At 36.5% G+C, this 18,115-nt stretch overlaps 1 protein-coding gene across 1 annotated transcript in view; it reads right to left on the reverse strand.

Annotated features, from left to right (window-relative positions):
• RALGPS1 (Ral GEF with PH domain and SH3 binding motif 1) overlaps nucleotides 1-18,115 on the reverse strand; it is a 129,308-nt gene that overhangs the window by 27,036 nt on the left and 84,157 nt on the right. Inside the window, exons 11-12 of the mRNA XM_009334264.1 lie at nucleotides 9,228-9,365; nucleotides 7,438-7,531 (exon numbers count right to left, since the gene is read on the reverse strand). Of these exons, the coding sequence (XP_009332539.1) occupies nucleotides 7,438-7,531; nucleotides 9,228-9,365 (232 nt within the window). The remainder of the gene's footprint in view (nucleotides 1-7,437; nucleotides 7,532-9,227; nucleotides 9,366-18,115) is intronic.

Genomic DNA, 18,115 nt, shown 5'->3' on the forward strand with positions numbered 1-18,115 from the left:
TAATAAGCCCATTGCAAAAAGATATGACTGCAATTCAATCCATGTAAGCAAATAGCTTCTCCCTTTTACAATTATGTAATTTGTAATGCAATCCTCCTCAAAATTTCTTGCTTTGTTAGACTAAAAGGAATTTAAATCTATAAGTAAGGATAACAGACTAGACTCTTAAGCATGCTGAACTGAACTGTGCTCATTAAGCAGGTCCAGTCTATCATTTCAGACAACTATTTACAGAATCAGGTATTTTTCAGAGCAATTGTGGCAGGACTACCTCACATACCCGAGGAGGCCACAAATCACTTGTCCAACTTCATATTTTTTTAATCAACTTAATTAACTTACTATGTATCAAGCTCCAAGACCCAGTACAACTCTTACATGTTTGAAAAACAGCACAGGTAAAATACTGCCTACGAGTATGTACATAAGGGGATGTGCCATGACCTGCTATCAGATTGAAGGCAAGAGCATTCTTATACCTTCTTAAGTGACCAGAACATCTGACAAAAGCAAGTAAGATCAACTTCCATGAAACTACTTGTACTATACTATTTCTCTCTTTCTGTTTAAAAATATTCTTGTAAAGAAGAAAAGGAGAAGGTAACAGTAGAAAGTAAGACCTAACAGATTTATCCTTTTAAGAAGGTTTTAGAAAGAGGCATGGTATCATTATACAATCTAGAAACCTGTGGTGTGTGCTGCACTTAAAAGTTCACTGACAGAGCAACAAGTGAGTCTTTAGTGCTATAAAATGAGATCACACCACTCTCCACCAGTCATCTCTCTAGAAAATGTAAAGTTAGATAATATTGTTTATCTGTTTGGTTATGTTAAATTACACTGAAATCTTAGCCCTTGCTAAGTCTCTGACAGTTTGGCCATTGACTTCAACAATGCCAGAATTCTGCAATGTTTTCAAAATAACAAAAATGCAATTTAGCTATTCAACTTAGGAAAATACATGATGTATTAAAAGAACAACAAATAAATATGAGCCTAAATGCGAGTTTTGGTAAATATAAAATACTGATGCTGACATGTTTAACAAAATATTTAAAATATACTGTGAGAAAAGGGAATATATTCTGACAATGAGAGGTCATTCCTGGACCACCTTCTCTCCTCCAGAAGGCTGGAAACAATAAAAAACATTTTTATTTCAAATAAGAGATACTGACAGTCAGTACAGTTTGAACCAGTCTTGGCTTGTTTGTCACCACCCAAATTCATTTCTGCAATTCCTCTGACACTGCATTTTCCACTGAGAAGCACAGGTTACATGCATGCACACGCATGCTCATCTGTTCTCACCTCGCTACATGTGCATACAGTTATGCCAGCAGCACGAGCAATGTCTCCCAAACAGCACTCACCAAGTCAGAACCTTTGGCCCCTCAGAGGCTTAGTGTGATACTATCAATAGGTCTGTGCAGACTTTGATGCCTGATGTGCTTACAACCAACATTCATCATTCATATCATCACATGCCAAATTATATTCTCACAGCTTGCTGTCCCCAATGATATTCACTAGTATTACTACAAGTAAAAACTACCTTTGTTCCAGCATGCCTAATAAACCACTCATAATTCATAAAGACATTCTCTTTTTTGTGTTTGCACCTGTATATTACCAGAAATTCATCTTGTAAGTCACTAACACTGCTGTGATACTGTATGAAGATAGAATTTTTTTTTTTCCCAGGAATTCTTTTCAAAAACAAAATCTTTGCTTTACCATGGTGAGGAAGCCTAGTGTTAGTGCAAGGTCTAAATGCTGACATATGAAATTTCAACATTCCAAAATTATACAGCAAGAGTTCAGCTAAGAGACATGCCAGGATAAATCCTAGATATCAACCTTAGAAACTGTCCATCAGAAACTGAAATTCCACAATTGAGGAGTTAGTATTAACAATCTAAGGCGAAACAAAACCCAGAAGTAAAATCTCCAGGAAAAAAATCAGCATAGAGACTTACTGAATTAACAAACCACCAATTTACCTTTGGGACTTAAGACAAAGCTTTTAAAGAACATGGCATAGGGAGAGTATGTGAAGGCTTTGTTCTTGGATAGTAAAAAGATGACAGAAACAATTTTTATTTTTTTTAAGCCTGATACTCAAAATATTTTCTGGGACGTGTTAGGGCTGGTATGCTCTGTAAAGTAAGCTGGACCTCTATCCCAACCTAGTCCTACATAACACTCTGCTACTGAGTGCCACCTTACAGCTCATTTAAAAGTAACCTTCCCGATAAGCGCGAAAAGAGGAACCTAACATAATGCAGAAAATAAAATAGGTAGCCAGTCTTGAACATAGTTCTGTTTCATGGGAGTATGCTCGCCAGTACAGGATGAAACTACTTCTAGGATGGTAAAGCTACTTTTACTCAATTCTCCTAATATTAAGCAAGTGAATGAAGACAGAATAGCCTTACATGAACAAGAAATTTAGCTGCTCCATGAAGAGGTTGAACAAAACTTATTCATCTTTCTTGAGACAAGGAAGATCTAAGTTGCAATAAAGCAGTGCAGTCCTCAAAGCTGTCACTCAGGGCATTTCTGACCAGTATTTGTGCATGAAGAAAAATGGGTCTGACATATCTGGAACATTTTGGGCTGCCTGTGTAGCACTTAAACAGTAGGTCCAACAGTTTCTGGAAGCTTCACTGTCCCTGAGACTGTCCTGTGGAAGAGGCAGCCAAGTCACAACCAAAGCTATTGATCCATATGGCTACTGGATCACTGGAAATATCATACTAACAGTGAAGGTTTCCCCCTACCCCTGCTTTTGATAACAATTCTTGGTTGAAAAGGTCCAGAGAATATAGCTGCCTGGGAGGCCTATTTAAGATGGACTGGGGCCAAGGTTCACTGTTACAAGTACTAATATTTTAAGCACCTGCCATGCAATTCCTGTTACCATAAGACTAAAAACAATATGGTGCAGCTGGCACTTTTATAGTGCCGTCATTGTTAGGAGTCAGTATAATGTTTTAATTGCCTATTAACTTCTCTTGGATGATTTCCGATAGCATCCTGCCTATCTGAATCTAAATTTGAACTGATTTTTCTGTAAATCATCTTACTAGTATATTGGAATACCAGTGTCTTGCCTAATATGCTCTAAAGAACTGAACTATATGTATAGATAGCAGCCTACAGAATGGGATTCCAATCCTGATTGTTCTGTCCAGACAACATTGTAATACAAATAATAGTCCTCAAACTGGCTTTACTCAAAGAACAACCGTGGAGAATACCAAGGCCAATTTAGACCAAAAACAACTGTGACCTAATGATACCAAAAGGTCAGCAAAAATAATTGTTCTGGAACTGCTGCAAGGCATGGCAGATTAGGAAAGGATGTGGCATGGTGCCACAATGTTTGGATAGCACTGTCTAGCTCAGGGGAAAACTGCATACCTGGGGACAAGCACTCTTCTCAGATCACTTCTTACACTCCTGGAGGAGGAGGAAGATCCTGCAGCAGCTGCATCATGGTACCTCTGAAGCCCATTGGCTGCCAGCAATGCCCTGAGATAACGATGATTAGCAATACATTTCGGGTATAACTGGAAGGAGTCCTGATGCTTTAGGTCTTATTTTTGCACCCTTAGTCTTGTAACTAGCAAATGTTATAATTTCTCAGCTTCTGCAGAGAACAGTATATGGGCTGAGCAAGAAAGATGTATTATTTTTAGGATATGACATCATTGTCAGGGGTTTTCTGGAGTGTTCTTACTTGCTGACAAGCACGAACCTAAAGCAAGCAATTGGAATGGCACAAAAATTGTAGAGAAAAGCTTTGTTTATATAAAGTGGCTGCCAAATTTTCCTTTTCAGTGTAATTGAAGTTCTCATTTGGCGAAACGTGTGTTGGGATCCTGCCAATACATTTTAGGGCAACTATCTAAGCTTCTCTCCCTGACAGCCTGGTACAGAGATAGTTCTGTTCTCCCTGCCAAAGGTCAAGCATACATCTCCTCAGAGTCCACTAATGCTGTCCCTGGCTCAAAAAGAGTGGTCACTGGAAAGAGAAAGAGAAGGGAGATTCTTTCAACACTATAAAAACTTCACACTCTTTGCCTTTTTAAGGCTTACAGTTTCTTCTGGCATGGGACCAGAAAATGCTATGAAACTGAAGATCCACTAGGGAAAAATGAGAGGAAAATGTGAGATCAAACATTCAGAACAAAATCCCAAAACTTCTCATCAAATACAAAGATGGAAGAGGAATGAGAGTTCTCTTTAAGGGTAGTTGCAATGAGTTTTGATAAATACAGACTTTAAATTAAACCTTTATTCTGATGAAGCAAACATGGTAGAAAAAGGTCAAAGTTCTCCAATGTATATAAACTGCAGCAACTTTACTATGCTAAGAATCAAATCTTTCCCTCTTTTTAATACCTCTTATGACTTCAGTCCGGTTTTTCCTTGCCGTAGTGAAGCCTAGAAAGAAAACTGCTAAATTTGATTGAAATATTCTCACAAATAACTAAATCAAAAGAAAAAATACTAAATGATCTTTAAGATACATCAAATACCTTCCAGCATTATCAGAAAGGCTGCTGCTGAAGTTAAAATGATTTTCAAATTTAAACTGGAATTACTCATAACTTGTAGTTTTTCCAAATATTATGTTACAGTATCATATACTTACAGAAACCACTTGTTTAATCTGTTTTTCCTAAGATATTACAGTTCATGAAAGCTATTGTATATATAATGTTAACATTGATGCATCATCAGGAAACTCCATCTAAAAATCAAATTAAGCAACATGACCAGTTCCTTGAATCCAATCCAAGGGCTGTAAAGCCTATACTAATGACAATTCTTCACCTTTACCAATTACTACTCAGTTTAATTTTGCTCTACGTTCGCGACTTTAATGAAGCACGGAAGTATGTGGGAAATTAGTAAATAATGACTATTTGTTAAATTTTAACATTGAGATTTAAATCTCAGACTACCCTTAACACAAGTCTTGGACTGCCTGACCTTTTCAAAAGGCTGTGCGGAATGCTAATGTTCCATGTGCATCTGTTGCACAATGCATCTCTATTTGTGAAACATCTACAATGTCATGAGAAAAGGAAGAACATATGCATTCTATCATCAGTACTCTGGCAGGAATTCTAATTCCATGAAGCAGATAAATTTTGCTACGAAAACATCATACAAACACATTCTTTTTTTCCAAATAATTTTCCTACAGAAACATCACTATTCTTAGTATCTGTGATCAAACAGACACAAAAGCACAAACCTATCAAACCACAGCCAAGTATGATCTTTTGCAGTGAACTACCCAATGCTGGTTCAGCTTCTTTTGCTGAAGTTTACCCTAAGCAAAGGGACAAATTTTGGACATTTTCTCTCTATTTGAAGTATGTCCCGATAATACTCAGAGAAGTTCCAAAAGAATACCTTGTCTGAATGGTTTTACTTTTAGAATTATTTTCTCAGGAAAACCAAAGTTCCACACACATTTATCACAAGAATCCATATTGACAGATTTGGCTGAGGAATAGTATTGTATGCACAGTGGCCTGAACCAGAGCTAAGTGGAACAACTTTGGCAGCTGGTGTTACCACCAACTGCAGTTATGTTCAAAATCGGAGAGAAAAGACATATTGCTTGACTCATGCTATGCTCAAACATGCGTTTTTTTTGCCTCTAATATTGTGACACCTTTATTTCCTGAACTGTCTCAGTAGGATTTTGTATTTGTATGCCAGCAATATCAGCTATAATTGCACAGAAATGTAGAATGGTTAGGGTAGGTCATTCTTTATGCTCTTATATGTATGACCCCACACTGGTAATACACAGTCTTCTGATTCATTGAATCTGCTCTTTTCTTTTCACAAACATCAACTGGTAGCCTTCATTTCATTAACTGATCAAGTTTCAACTTAAAATTATTTAATTATTTGTCTTGCTACTCTGATTAAGAAGCCATTCCAGAATTCCATTACTCTGATGGTTAGGAACCATATTTCAACATTTAGCTTCTAAATTTTTGTATTCATTTATCCTTGTGCTACCATTACAATTTAGTTTAAATTGCTCTTTACCCTCCCTATTTTCTTCCACTTGTGTTTATACATAGTGATTCTATCACCTAAACTTCTCCTTTTCTAGGTTAAAGCCAAACCTAGTTCTTTAGTGTTAAAAGACAGACTTTATTCACCTGATTGCATCACCATTTTTTTAAACCCACTCTAAGCATGGATGGCCAGAATCACGTACAGTACTCCACATAAGGTCTCACCAACTCCTTTTGAAGCAGTATTAACAATGTAATTCTTTATAGAAACACTATATTTGATAGGGAGCTGGATAAATTTGTCTTTTCATGGCTGTATCTCACTTCTGACAGACATCTACTGATCAACACCATAAATTATTGTTAGAATAAATATGTAACATTTTGATTTTTGTGTCACTACCATTTTAGTCATCAGGCCATCTGATTCTTCCTTTGTGATATCCAAACCATCTTCTACTTCAGTGAACCCTTCCAACACTTTTATTAGCATATGGTCTAAGTACACACAAATTCTGAGACAAAGTTCTTAACTGAAGTATTTAATAAAACTGGTAACAAGACTAGTTTTAAATAATTTCGTTAGCAACCTTGCTCTCCAAAACATATTCTAAAATCCTTCATAGCACCATCATATTACTGAACATCTGGTTGCCTTGAATACTTATAATTCTGTTCACCTAAATAGAGGTACTATATTTGTCAAGAGCTAATTATATAGCATTGCATCTACCTTGGTTGAGTTATTTAAAACCTTGGCTGCCAGACCTATAATTTAATGTGCTAGTTCTTTCAGAATTATTGGCCAGGGATTATCACCTCCTTTAACTGAAGCACATTCACATATTGACCAGTGTGCTCTATGGTGTCTATTTCACACCACTGTGTGGATTAGCTCTTCTCCACCTCTTTTGTAAGCATGGCTTTAACATGCTTAAACCCCCAAAATTGCCAGGTTTATATCTTAAGTACCAGCTTATTAAAAATAGTAATTTGAAATTGGAAGATGTTTTTAATATATTATTTACAATAGCATAGAGTCAATCCTGGACATTTTGGAGACGGCTTTAGGGTTCCTGAACAAAATTCTGAGAATACAGAATCATGTAATAGAATAAAGACTAGATTTTCATCTGCTTTTAACTTTTACAAAGACATTTTGTTTTGGAAATCTGGTTAGAGTCATAAAGGAAGACTGTCAATTCTGGATTTTACTCAGGCATCCTGGTATTATCAGCTCCATTAATAAAATATTAAGAACACCAGACAAACCCCAAAACATCTTCAGCCAATGGCCTTTTATTCAACTCCTATTCAAACTAACAGCCAAGTGATCTTTCCATTAAATTTCCTAAAACCTGAAAAAAAGAATAGTACTTACTTATAATTGTCATCTTCTACAAATTTCTGAAGTTCTTCAATGTAACGGACAGACTTCAAATACTTTTGCACATGGGGCAGTGTTGTAAGATGATCTGTGGAGTGTTCAAACAAAAAAAAGATGAACATTCATGCATTCATGTAATCCAAAATTAATTATTCTTTCAGGTTTTCTTTCTGGTTCTTATGGTTATCTTAATAGAAACAGAGAATTTGAACCGTCCTAAAGAATAAATCAGGCAGAAATATTACTTGACTCTAAGAAGATGTTAAAGATTTGATTGAGCAAAAGTGATGCTCAGTTGTTAAAGAAAACACAGATGCATTTCATCATCATGAAAGCTAATGGATTTTATTATATGCTATCTCACAAGTGGAAAAGAGTTATTTGCTGCAAACCCTGCTTGAATTTTGTGCTCACTGTTCTGGGGGAAATTAAAGCCTGCAGCTGCGGCTGTCAGTGATTCTCATATGAACATGAAGCGAAGAGACTTAAAAATTACAATGCTGAATACCAAGAAAGACACACACTAAGTTCAGAATGACAGAAAAATCCTTTGATGAATGGTGCATGGACAGGAACATGCCTTGGAGTACCTAACTTAACTTTTATGCTCTTGTAAGGACAACTGTTTTAAAGGCACCCGCTATTCCAGAGTATTGTTTCTTCAAAGCCATATTTTAATTTTCATTCCGATTTTAACAAAAGCACTCAAAATTAATGCATAGTAATGCTGGAAGCTGCGAAAACTGTAAAAAGGAAAGGGTCAGTGAAATAATGAGGTTTCTTTGTCATTCAAAGTATTCAAAGACAAAATGAAACTCACAATAAGAACATGGTAGTTCAATAATCTAGCTATTCAGAATCATACATTATTATGCCTACTCTCTACCTTTAAACACTTTATAATACCGAAGTTGACAACAAAGGACATGGGCTGGATACTTAAGCATACGCAAGTAATTTCTCACCTCATTTTCTCACAATCTAACATTTAATTTTTTTTTCCTATTCAAAACTCTCCAAAACTGTAGCATTTAAATGTTCTGAATTTATTTAATTGTACAGCTGCTCTCAAGCTTTTCCAGCTTGTTTCATGTTTAAGTAATGAAAAGTCGTGCTAAGTCACCAACAGTATGCTGAGTATTTGTCAAGACCCCCAAACCAGCACATTTCTTGACATAAGGCTTCACTAACAGGCTAGAATTGCAGAAATGAATTTTAGAGTAAAATCTTTTTAACAAAAAGAAGCAGCCCTCTCATGTTCCTCACTTCATCAACAAGTGAGGTATGTGGAAAAATTTAACACACAATTTAACAACGGTTGTATAGATTGAAATATTTGTATTTCATTTTGTAAACATACCATCAGGATACTTACAATAAAATGATAATGAAATTAACACATTCTACACTCTAAAGACATCATATCTACTGCAAAGGAAAGGAAAGATATTAATATAATTCTCTCTGACTGCCTCTGGTAGAAACAGAATATAACCCAAATGCAATAGCTGTACCTGAAAGCATGACATTTGTAGTCCACATGTAGCAGTAAACTCTGCACAACTTCTGTTATAGCCCTTACAATTTAGAATACATGCTTATTTGCCCAATTTACCAGTAAGACTGAAACTGCACAGATGTGGAAGCTACATCACTTACTAGTGTTCAACTCTACCAACGTTAGCCTCTTGTGTTGCCTTTACACAGGGCTGAAATCCGCTTTCACGATGTTGTACTAAAGAAATTTTAGTTAAGGCTTAATAGATATAACAAAATTTACCAACCATAGTTACAGGAGACTTGCAGATCAGCTATTATTCGGAGAATATTGTTCATTTGATTGGATCTTTGTTCATTCTCCATAATGCTGCCTGAAGCGGGATATGCAGAATCAATGTAGATTAAATCCAAGAGATAAATTCCTGAAACAAACAAATCAATCAACCAATTGATTTAGTGTTTCAAACAGAAATAGTTGCATAATTTTTAATGAATATAACAGCCAGCAACTATTTACCCCCACTGTGGTCTGGGCCCATTACACAAAGGAGAGCTTGGGATTTGCATGTTGAAAAATTTCATAATTAGTGCTTTGAGTTCTATGACACCTCTTAAAAAAGGACAGAAAAGATTTTGCTCCTGTGGACTTATACAGGCTAATGTCTACTATGAGCAATTTGCAGGACCATAACAAGGACACTAAAAAAAGAAAGAGTGACAGCTGCCACAAACCGCTGATGACAGTTACAGGCAGTCTGCATGGAGCTGACAGCAAGCACAACAGCCTCTGGCCACAATGAATAGACTTTAACACTGCACTGTAGTGCCTTCTAGGTCTGCCACTATTTACTACATTAAGATATTACCACATGTTTTGGCTGGGGCTCCAGGCTACATTTGCTAGAAGACAACAGGAGATGATATTTAGGTTTTGATTATGTGATGATTTACAAAAGCATAAAGAAAAGGTTTTTATTTATGAATTTAACTGAAAAAATGGCATAGTAGTTTGCCTAGGCCCGGATTTCTCAGTAAATACAGAAAGATGGTGATTATTGTAGTTGCCAAAAATGCTGATTGTTCTTATTTGTATTGCACTTTTCCAAAGCACTGGCTGACTAGACAAAATGTCATTTTTGGTTGGTAAAGAAGCATATTATACACAGAAGTCACGTGTGGCAAGATGTCAGCTATCTTCATCATCAAAAATATACCTATATCCAATGTTTGGTAGGCAGGTATTTCGCAGTTAGTCTCTGTCGTATGGTACTTTTACCTCTACAAATTATATAAGAAAGAAAAGGCTTAAGGCTGAAATGAATTAATGATACAGCATAACATTTCTTGCATGGTACGCAACTGCTTTTTATCAACACATGCCATTCAGTTTCACAGATACCATTATGATTTGTAGTGGGCTGCTTTTACAGCCCTAGAACAGTTAGAAAGCAATCACAAACTAAGGGAAAAATACTGACTGGGAAGTATATACAATATACAGTCGTCAAGTTTGAGAAAACTGAATCATTGCTGAGATTGCCTAGAAAGTTTTATTTTTTAACTCTGGAAAACTGAAAGATAATTCTGCAACACAGTCTTGCAAAACTCATGAAAGCTACTATGAAAGCATAATGCAAGGCTCATCTACTAACTTCAGTAACTAATTGAATACATTTAAATGAAGATGAGGAAGAGTAACACTCTTGCCTTTTGTGAGGATACTTTAATCAGTTTTCGTATTTCAATTGTATGACTACAGGGAAGGAGTACAGAGGCTCTGAGTGTGTGTGTGTAAAATGAATTTATTTTAGGACTTCTAGCTATGCTCTCTGTTGATCAGGCCTTGGGTGCAGATCATAGGAAGGAACAAAGTCATAATGCACAGTACTTCATCTCTTAGGGAAGTGGAATAGTTAGTCTGCTGAGGCAGAGTTATAACAATACACTTCATCTCCAGTGTGCCCTTGGCCACATGGGCACTCTGTGACTAAGACCTCCTGAAATACGTGAAGGCAACCACTGTATAAAGGAGACTTGCTGCTCTTTTGCCTCTTCATGGAATCATGCGACAGCCAGACATACCCAAACTAGACAATACAAGAAAGAAAGAAAGTGCAGCTTCATCCATTCTTAACATAGGTTTTACTTGTTTTAATTAAAAAAATCCCGTAACTGCACGCTCAATCTGCAGGAAATACAAAGTGCTTAAATTTGTAATCCTATGTTGAACACAGGTTTACAAGCAATTTATACAAAATTTACACAACACAAAGCCACTGCCAGTAGTGATAAATAATAATGAAGTGGATGCAACCCAAATACTGTAATACCACTTACAGTAGAAATCTTTTATATACAGTCTTCAATATTCTTACTTCCTCTAATAAAACGAAGTGCAGATCAGATTCTGCTAGATGTGCATTTTAAAGAGGAAACCACAGTTTACAAAGTGAACTTAGAACTTAGTTATATTTTGTTCTAGCAGGACTAAATCAATCTTTCTGCATCTCAAAACTTAACGATTCTGTATGAATTAAGAAAAAAACAACCCCAAAAAACTGCGCACAATGATGTGTGTCACTTGCTATGATTATACTAAGCACTCCAGACATCATGAAAGCTTGGACCAATGGAGGCAGCTCAAAGCAGTAGTCCTTTATCTGATTTTCGCACATCATATAAAGACAACTGCTAGCTAAAGGTGGGGACACATTAATAAATTTTTTTGAGTTGATACAAACATGGTCAAACTATATTTTGTAGCTACATATTATTTACCTGTTACGAGACAAGGCTCTATTAAAATCCACTCTTATCAGCTCCTTTCTCTGTGTATCTTGAAATCTCATGGCTATCGATGTTGAACATTAGTTAGCAACAGATCATGTTCCATCAAGAACAATTTTATTTAAAAACAAGCTAAGTAGAAATATTCTAATCTTCTGTAGGATCTGAAATAGAATAATTCTGAAACTATGCTGTAAAAAGTTTCTATTGAGGCAGAAGCCACTGGAAGCAATAGCACATGGCAATTGTAATGCATGAGCCCTTGAGACGGCTTTGTAAACTGCAGTTTTTTCAACATTTCACCTTACCATTCAATTCACATATTCTTCTAATGGTTCAGTAACAGCACTGTCAGAATGTGTTCCGACACTTGCCACAATAAACTAAGACATACACTTTTCAATTCCTGTGAACTATGGAAAAATGTCTTAAAACATCACAGAACACAAACATTAGCTAAAATATTAGAATAGCTATGAATAGTGTCACAGAAGTCTGACTCAACATCCACATCCTCCCACAATATCCCCTGAAACACCTTCCTCCAAATCACAGGAGAAATCAAAACCAAACTAAAAGCCCAAACAAAGTACTGTGATCCCAGAAAGCTAATCTGATGTAAGTCTTGGTTTTATAGAGTTTTTTGGGTGCGAATTCAACTGGTAGAAGAAAAGCAGATTAAAGAAACAAAAGACTATATTAATCCTCTATGTATGTGTTAGGGACTGGGTTAAGAAGTATGCTTTATGTCTTTGCAAACCACCTTATGTACTAGGAGTTACTAAGTGATCTGTGGAAGATAATGTTTTACTATTAGCTAAATATTACACAAATATTGTTTCAGATAAAAATCAGTATTTCCTGTGAGTGATAACCTTTCTGATAACCAGATATAATGATTTTTGAAAACATTCCCAGAATTCCCCAAATTAAAGTTCTATCCCAATAACATTTATTTTTTCTTCATACTATTATTAATTCACATGCGTAATTCCTTTTCTGATCTCAGTCTGCAAAGAAGGCGGGTGAAATTAAAACTCAGAAAAGAAGAATGATGAGATAAATGTTTGTAAAAACATATCACATCTATAAACTCTCTAAGACCTTTTTATAGCAGTACAATGGTATTTTTTAGAGAAGAATCAGAATCTTAGAATTCCAATCTGGTGGCATTTTATGCACGCTTCACGCTGGCACGAATAATCATCGGATAACTTAGGTCAGAAGGGACCTCCAGAGGTTAATCTAGTGCAATCTCCTGCTCAAAGCAGGGCTACATCCAAGTTGGAAAAGGTTGCTAAGAGCCTTATAAGTTTAGGGATGGAGATCAACTTAATCCAGTGCTCCTTAACCATTCTAATAGTATTTTTTCTTTTTGTTTATATCCAGTTGTAATTTCCCACGTTACAACTTGTGACTATTGCCTCTTGTCCTTTTGCTGTGCAACTCTGAGAAGAATATGGCCTGTCTTCTTTATAAACTGCCCCTCCCCAACAACAAAATGTGTAGTAAAAACAATGAATTTGACTCACAGGGCTGGAGAACTGTCTTTCGTTTTGCTACCAAATAAAATTAGAAGACTAACAAATAGGAAATTCTATTGCACAGAAGTAAATGCACTAACACACTCGCACGCACAAAACAAAAATTTCTCATCTGATTAATGTGTCAAATCTAGAACCTGACACAGGTTCTTCTACAGCATTAAAACTACTAGTTTAAAAAACTGAGTAAGAACAGAAAAACTGCATGTTCTAAACAACAACATAAAACAGAAAATTACATCAGCTTCACAAAACCTTCTCAAGAAGAAAAAGGTAAGTCAGCCTGAGAACTTGACATAAGCTAACGTTTCTGGCTTTTCAGCAAATCTGTTGTCAGGTAAATGTAAGCAACCTACTATCAAAATTCTCTGGCATAAATAAGAGCACTGCTGGTATCTTCCTGATTGTTTACTGTTGTTTTCCATTCCACCCATCAAACTCAGCTGAGAACTTCCTCAGGAACACATGATAAAATTTCAGTTCTGTAGGACAACTGTGTTGTAATCTGTAACAACAGCCTAGCATTTCAGCATCTCACAGACATGTGCAGGGTGGTCTCAGACACAGAATCTCCCTGTGAAGCTCTGCAGGGAGGATGGAACATGATGATTTTATCCTTTCCAAAAACAACCATAGCTTTACAGGAACATCTTTTTACCATTTATATAAGTGCTGAGTACAAAAGCATTGCCAGTTTATAGTTGTTACTCCAGTTCAGAAAATACATACAGAAGATGTTTTTAGTTCCTCTTAAGTTAGCAAACAGCCCACAATAAAATACCCATTCGAGAAAAGATTTTTGTGTAAGCGTATTTTGCTCAGACTGCAAGTTATTATGGATTGTCCAAGTCTTGGGACTCATATTCCCAGTACCTGATTGCCAAGAGGTCTCAGAGACTTGATATTCCTGTGCTATTTGCTCTTCCACCTCTGTTGAAGCCAGCCTGAAGCTCATAATATATAAATCCCAAATTCTTTCCTTGAAAGAGATAATTCTTATTTCCAAAGCTTGAGAAGGAGGGTTAGTAAATGCAGTATCTTTTGAAAGCATGAATGATATACAGATTAAATATTTTTCGTAAGTCAGTATTCAGAAAATTCACTGTAAGATGACATGCAGTACCAAAACCAAGCATCACAGACATCTTTGCCTGGTTAAGTGTTGCTATTTTTTGTTTCTGTAGTTTCGTTAAAAAGACAAACAGCGTAATCTCCTAGTCTCAGATGTCATTCACAAAACTCTTACTGACCTCAGTGGTCCTGGAAGGAAAACCCTTTATGAATGCAGGGTGAAAATGCTGTACGAAATGTACCGAGTCTGTTGTGAACGCCATATTCAAATAGACTGAATAGAAATCACTGTATGTGCTCCATTCAGGGATCACTGCAGCTATTGCTCCAGTGTGTCAAAAACATTACCTCAGTCTGATTTTTCTTTAAAGGATTGCTCAAACATTTAGGGTCAGCTAAAAGGCAGACTTTAATTTAATATATTCCTAAACTATTCTATGAGCTGTGCAGGGAAGTTAGTGCTGCTTTGTTGCATAACAAAGAAAGGAACATTCTTCTGAGCAGGAAAACAACTTGTGCAGCACAAAAGTCTACCATGTTTCCACATTAGATTTTCCATACTGTTTTTTGAGCATGTTTATAATGAATGACTCTCCCTCCACCCCATGTTTTCATGCCCTGCCTTGAAAAGGGCACTCTTAGTTTCAGAAGAATAGCTAGCTGGCTCACTTTCACTCTTCTAGTTTTAGAACACTGAATTTTCTCAACAAATTCCAGCTATTAAAACAACAGGAAATGCAAATATGCTAGTCAAGCACAATATTTTAAAAGGGAAGGAAAGCCACTACAATGAAATGCATGGAGCACACCTAAGCAACACACTCCTGAGAGAATTTCAGTATGCTTGCATTAATTATTGATAATAATCAGATCTTTACAAGTATATTAAGTTTGTGCAGTGAAAACAAATTATTTTCATGTAATCTCCTGGTAGTAAGTATGCCTCAAACTTACTCAGATAAAAAAAACCCCAAAACCCTGGAAATAAGATTTCCATCTGGGAAAATATAAATTCTTTCCTGAAATTAAAATGTTCTTATGTGTTCTCTAGTAATGTCTTATTACTATCATGTAGAGCTATAATTACAGACCACCAGCAATAGTCTAGCAAATTTAAGAAAAGCCACGTGGCTTACTAAGGTTTTCTTCTTTACAACTTATGAAAAAAAAGACAGACCTGGCAATTTTGTTAGATTTTAATAAGTACCGAGTATCTGCATGAGCAAAATCTCATTCACATGTTGAGTACACCCCATACTTCACTATTACATAGTTTTATAGCTCAGATTCACTCTTGCTATGGAATTTTGCATATCTCAATTACTGTCTGGAAGATCTCCATTTACGTTTCTGCTCTGAGACTTAGGAATACTTTATGGAAATCCCTTGCAAGACTTTTTCTCACTAGCACTGTGCTTGCTACATATCTGTTTCTTCACATCTCTGCCACCTTAACAAGTAAGCGGCTCATTGGGTCACACTGTATTATGTCCAGCATTAGCCAGCCTGCAAGTGCCTACCTAATTTCTTTAGTTTTTAGCCTATTCATTCATGCATTCTGGAAAATCCTTCCACTGCTTAGGGAGGAATGGGTGAAGAAATTATATGAACTGCAATTGAAAAATGAAGAAACAGACACAGAGGCAGTGATAAGCAAGAACAAACTCAGTTAGTTATGCACTGTTAATGCTTTGCTAGGAAACCATAAGGCCATGACTAAACTGTCTCTCAAGCCCCCACCGATCTGTGAATTTGGACTAAGAACAAACCATATCCCGTTCAGACCCACTGACACGATAAGAGAAGAGAGTGCTCTAGTGGCCAAAGGTAGTTTGATAACCCCACCAAAACCAAAAAGGATATTTAGTTCTTATAAATGAGTGGAATAGAGTTGGATTAACAACAGAACAACATATAAGCCAACTGGAATTTCCGGTCACACTGGAGTGAAAACCAAGAAAAAAATGCTTAGAAATCAGGTGAAGTTTTACAGTCTAGTTTAACTTCCTTCACTGGCCCAGACCAGTCCTTTAAAAATTTTCTTCCCATACTAAAAATGCTCTCTTTTGAAGAAGTAATATATCTCATAGATATGCATATAGTTTATAAAGGAGAGGTTCATATGACTCAGACTATCTTAACACTTTTAGCTTAAGAGCAACCTGGGGTATTTATTGCTTTCTCCCAAAAAGTACCTTCTAAAACTCATTCCGAACTTGTCTTCATTTCCACCTCTACACATTTCTGTCTCTAGAAAGACAGAAATGTCTTTCTAGAGAAAGTTCTGTCTCTAGAAAGACAGAACTGTGTATCATTAAAAGTTATGTATGTTTTCAATAACTGTTTTATTTGTTCTATTTTCTAACAAAAATAGCCTCCATTTTTGTAATCTGTATTAGCAGTTTGGGGTTCTGGACCTATTGATTAAGTATGCTGATATGCTTCTACTTCTCTCAACTACAATGATATCCCAAGCCAAAAGATAAGAGACGTTTAAAGGAAAAGGGAGTGATTGAGATTGCTTTCTCTGTGTGCTTTGAGTACAGCTCTGTTAACTTACCTACAGCAGTATATTTTTGTCTCTGTGTCCACAGAGGCTTGGAAACCACAGAAAATTAGATTTTCACTTAAGAATATTAGCTGAAAAGGCCAGCATGGTTAGTTTTGTACATTTATACGTTATTGTGGACAGTATTTTAAATCTAAGAGATCACAGTTAATTCCCCAGTAGATTGCCTACTGATAACTATAACGAGTTATTTCTGATGGTTGCTGGTGCTTGCTGCCACCTTTATGTTAAAAATCCTACAGCATTATTCTTCCCATTTATCACTCCTTACCTGTTGCCTAGCTTCCACATACCCATATTTCCTCAGCTTTGCAGGAAGACTAGCAGTCTCTGCCAAGTAAGCCAGTGAACTGCATGTACATCTACTCCATAAGTAACCTATTGAACGACGTGAGCTTGACTGTTAAAAAAATAACCTAGAAGAAATCATCTCTCCTTTGGGCAGAAGATTTTCCCCAGTGTGGCCTGAACACAGCTTGTCCCTCTTCTATATGCTCATTCCATTCTCTCACTCTCCTTTCTGGTTTCTTGGTTTGGATTTGACTGGTCTTTGCTGTTCATAAGAATACCTGGATTAACAAAGTATATACAAAAGCAGAGGGGAAAAAAAAAGAAAAAAAAAAGACTTCATCTGTTTAGAAGACAATTTCCTACAGGTTTGTCAAGATCAGCAACACCTGCTCTTCCTTTGTCCTTTCACACTTTTGTGAAAGTTATCAGTACACATACTAGTTTATTACATCTCACAGTAGATTTCACATCTCCCAGATCTCACATCTCATATTAGATTTCACACATCATACTAGAGAAACATAAACTAGATAAACACATAAGCAGGACCAAGGTACTATTTATCTGCTTTGTTGCCATATCCCAGTCTTACTTACATTTTAGGGGGGAAAAAACAACAACCCAAACCCCAATTCCATACTGGGAGCTGCTTCAGCCATCATCCAACACACTAGAGTTATTAACATTTACACACTGCCAACATAGACCAGGCACCTTACACATCAGAATGCAGGAAAGAACCCCGATTTCATAGAATCATAGAATAGTTTGGGTTGGAAGGGACCTCTAGGGGTCATCTAGTCCAACCCCCCTGCCATGGGCAGGGACATCTTCAACTAGATCAGGTTGCTCAGAGCCCCGTCCAACCTGACCTGGAATGTTTCCAGGGATGGGGCATCCACCACCTCTC

Source organism: Pygoscelis adeliae, unplaced genomic scaffold (genome assembly GCF_000699105.1).
Source record: "Pygoscelis adeliae isolate BGI_AS28 unplaced genomic scaffold, ASM69910v1 Scaffold150, whole genome shotgun sequence".
NCBI lineage: Eukaryota > Metazoa > Chordata > Aves > Sphenisciformes > Spheniscidae > Pygoscelis > Pygoscelis adeliae.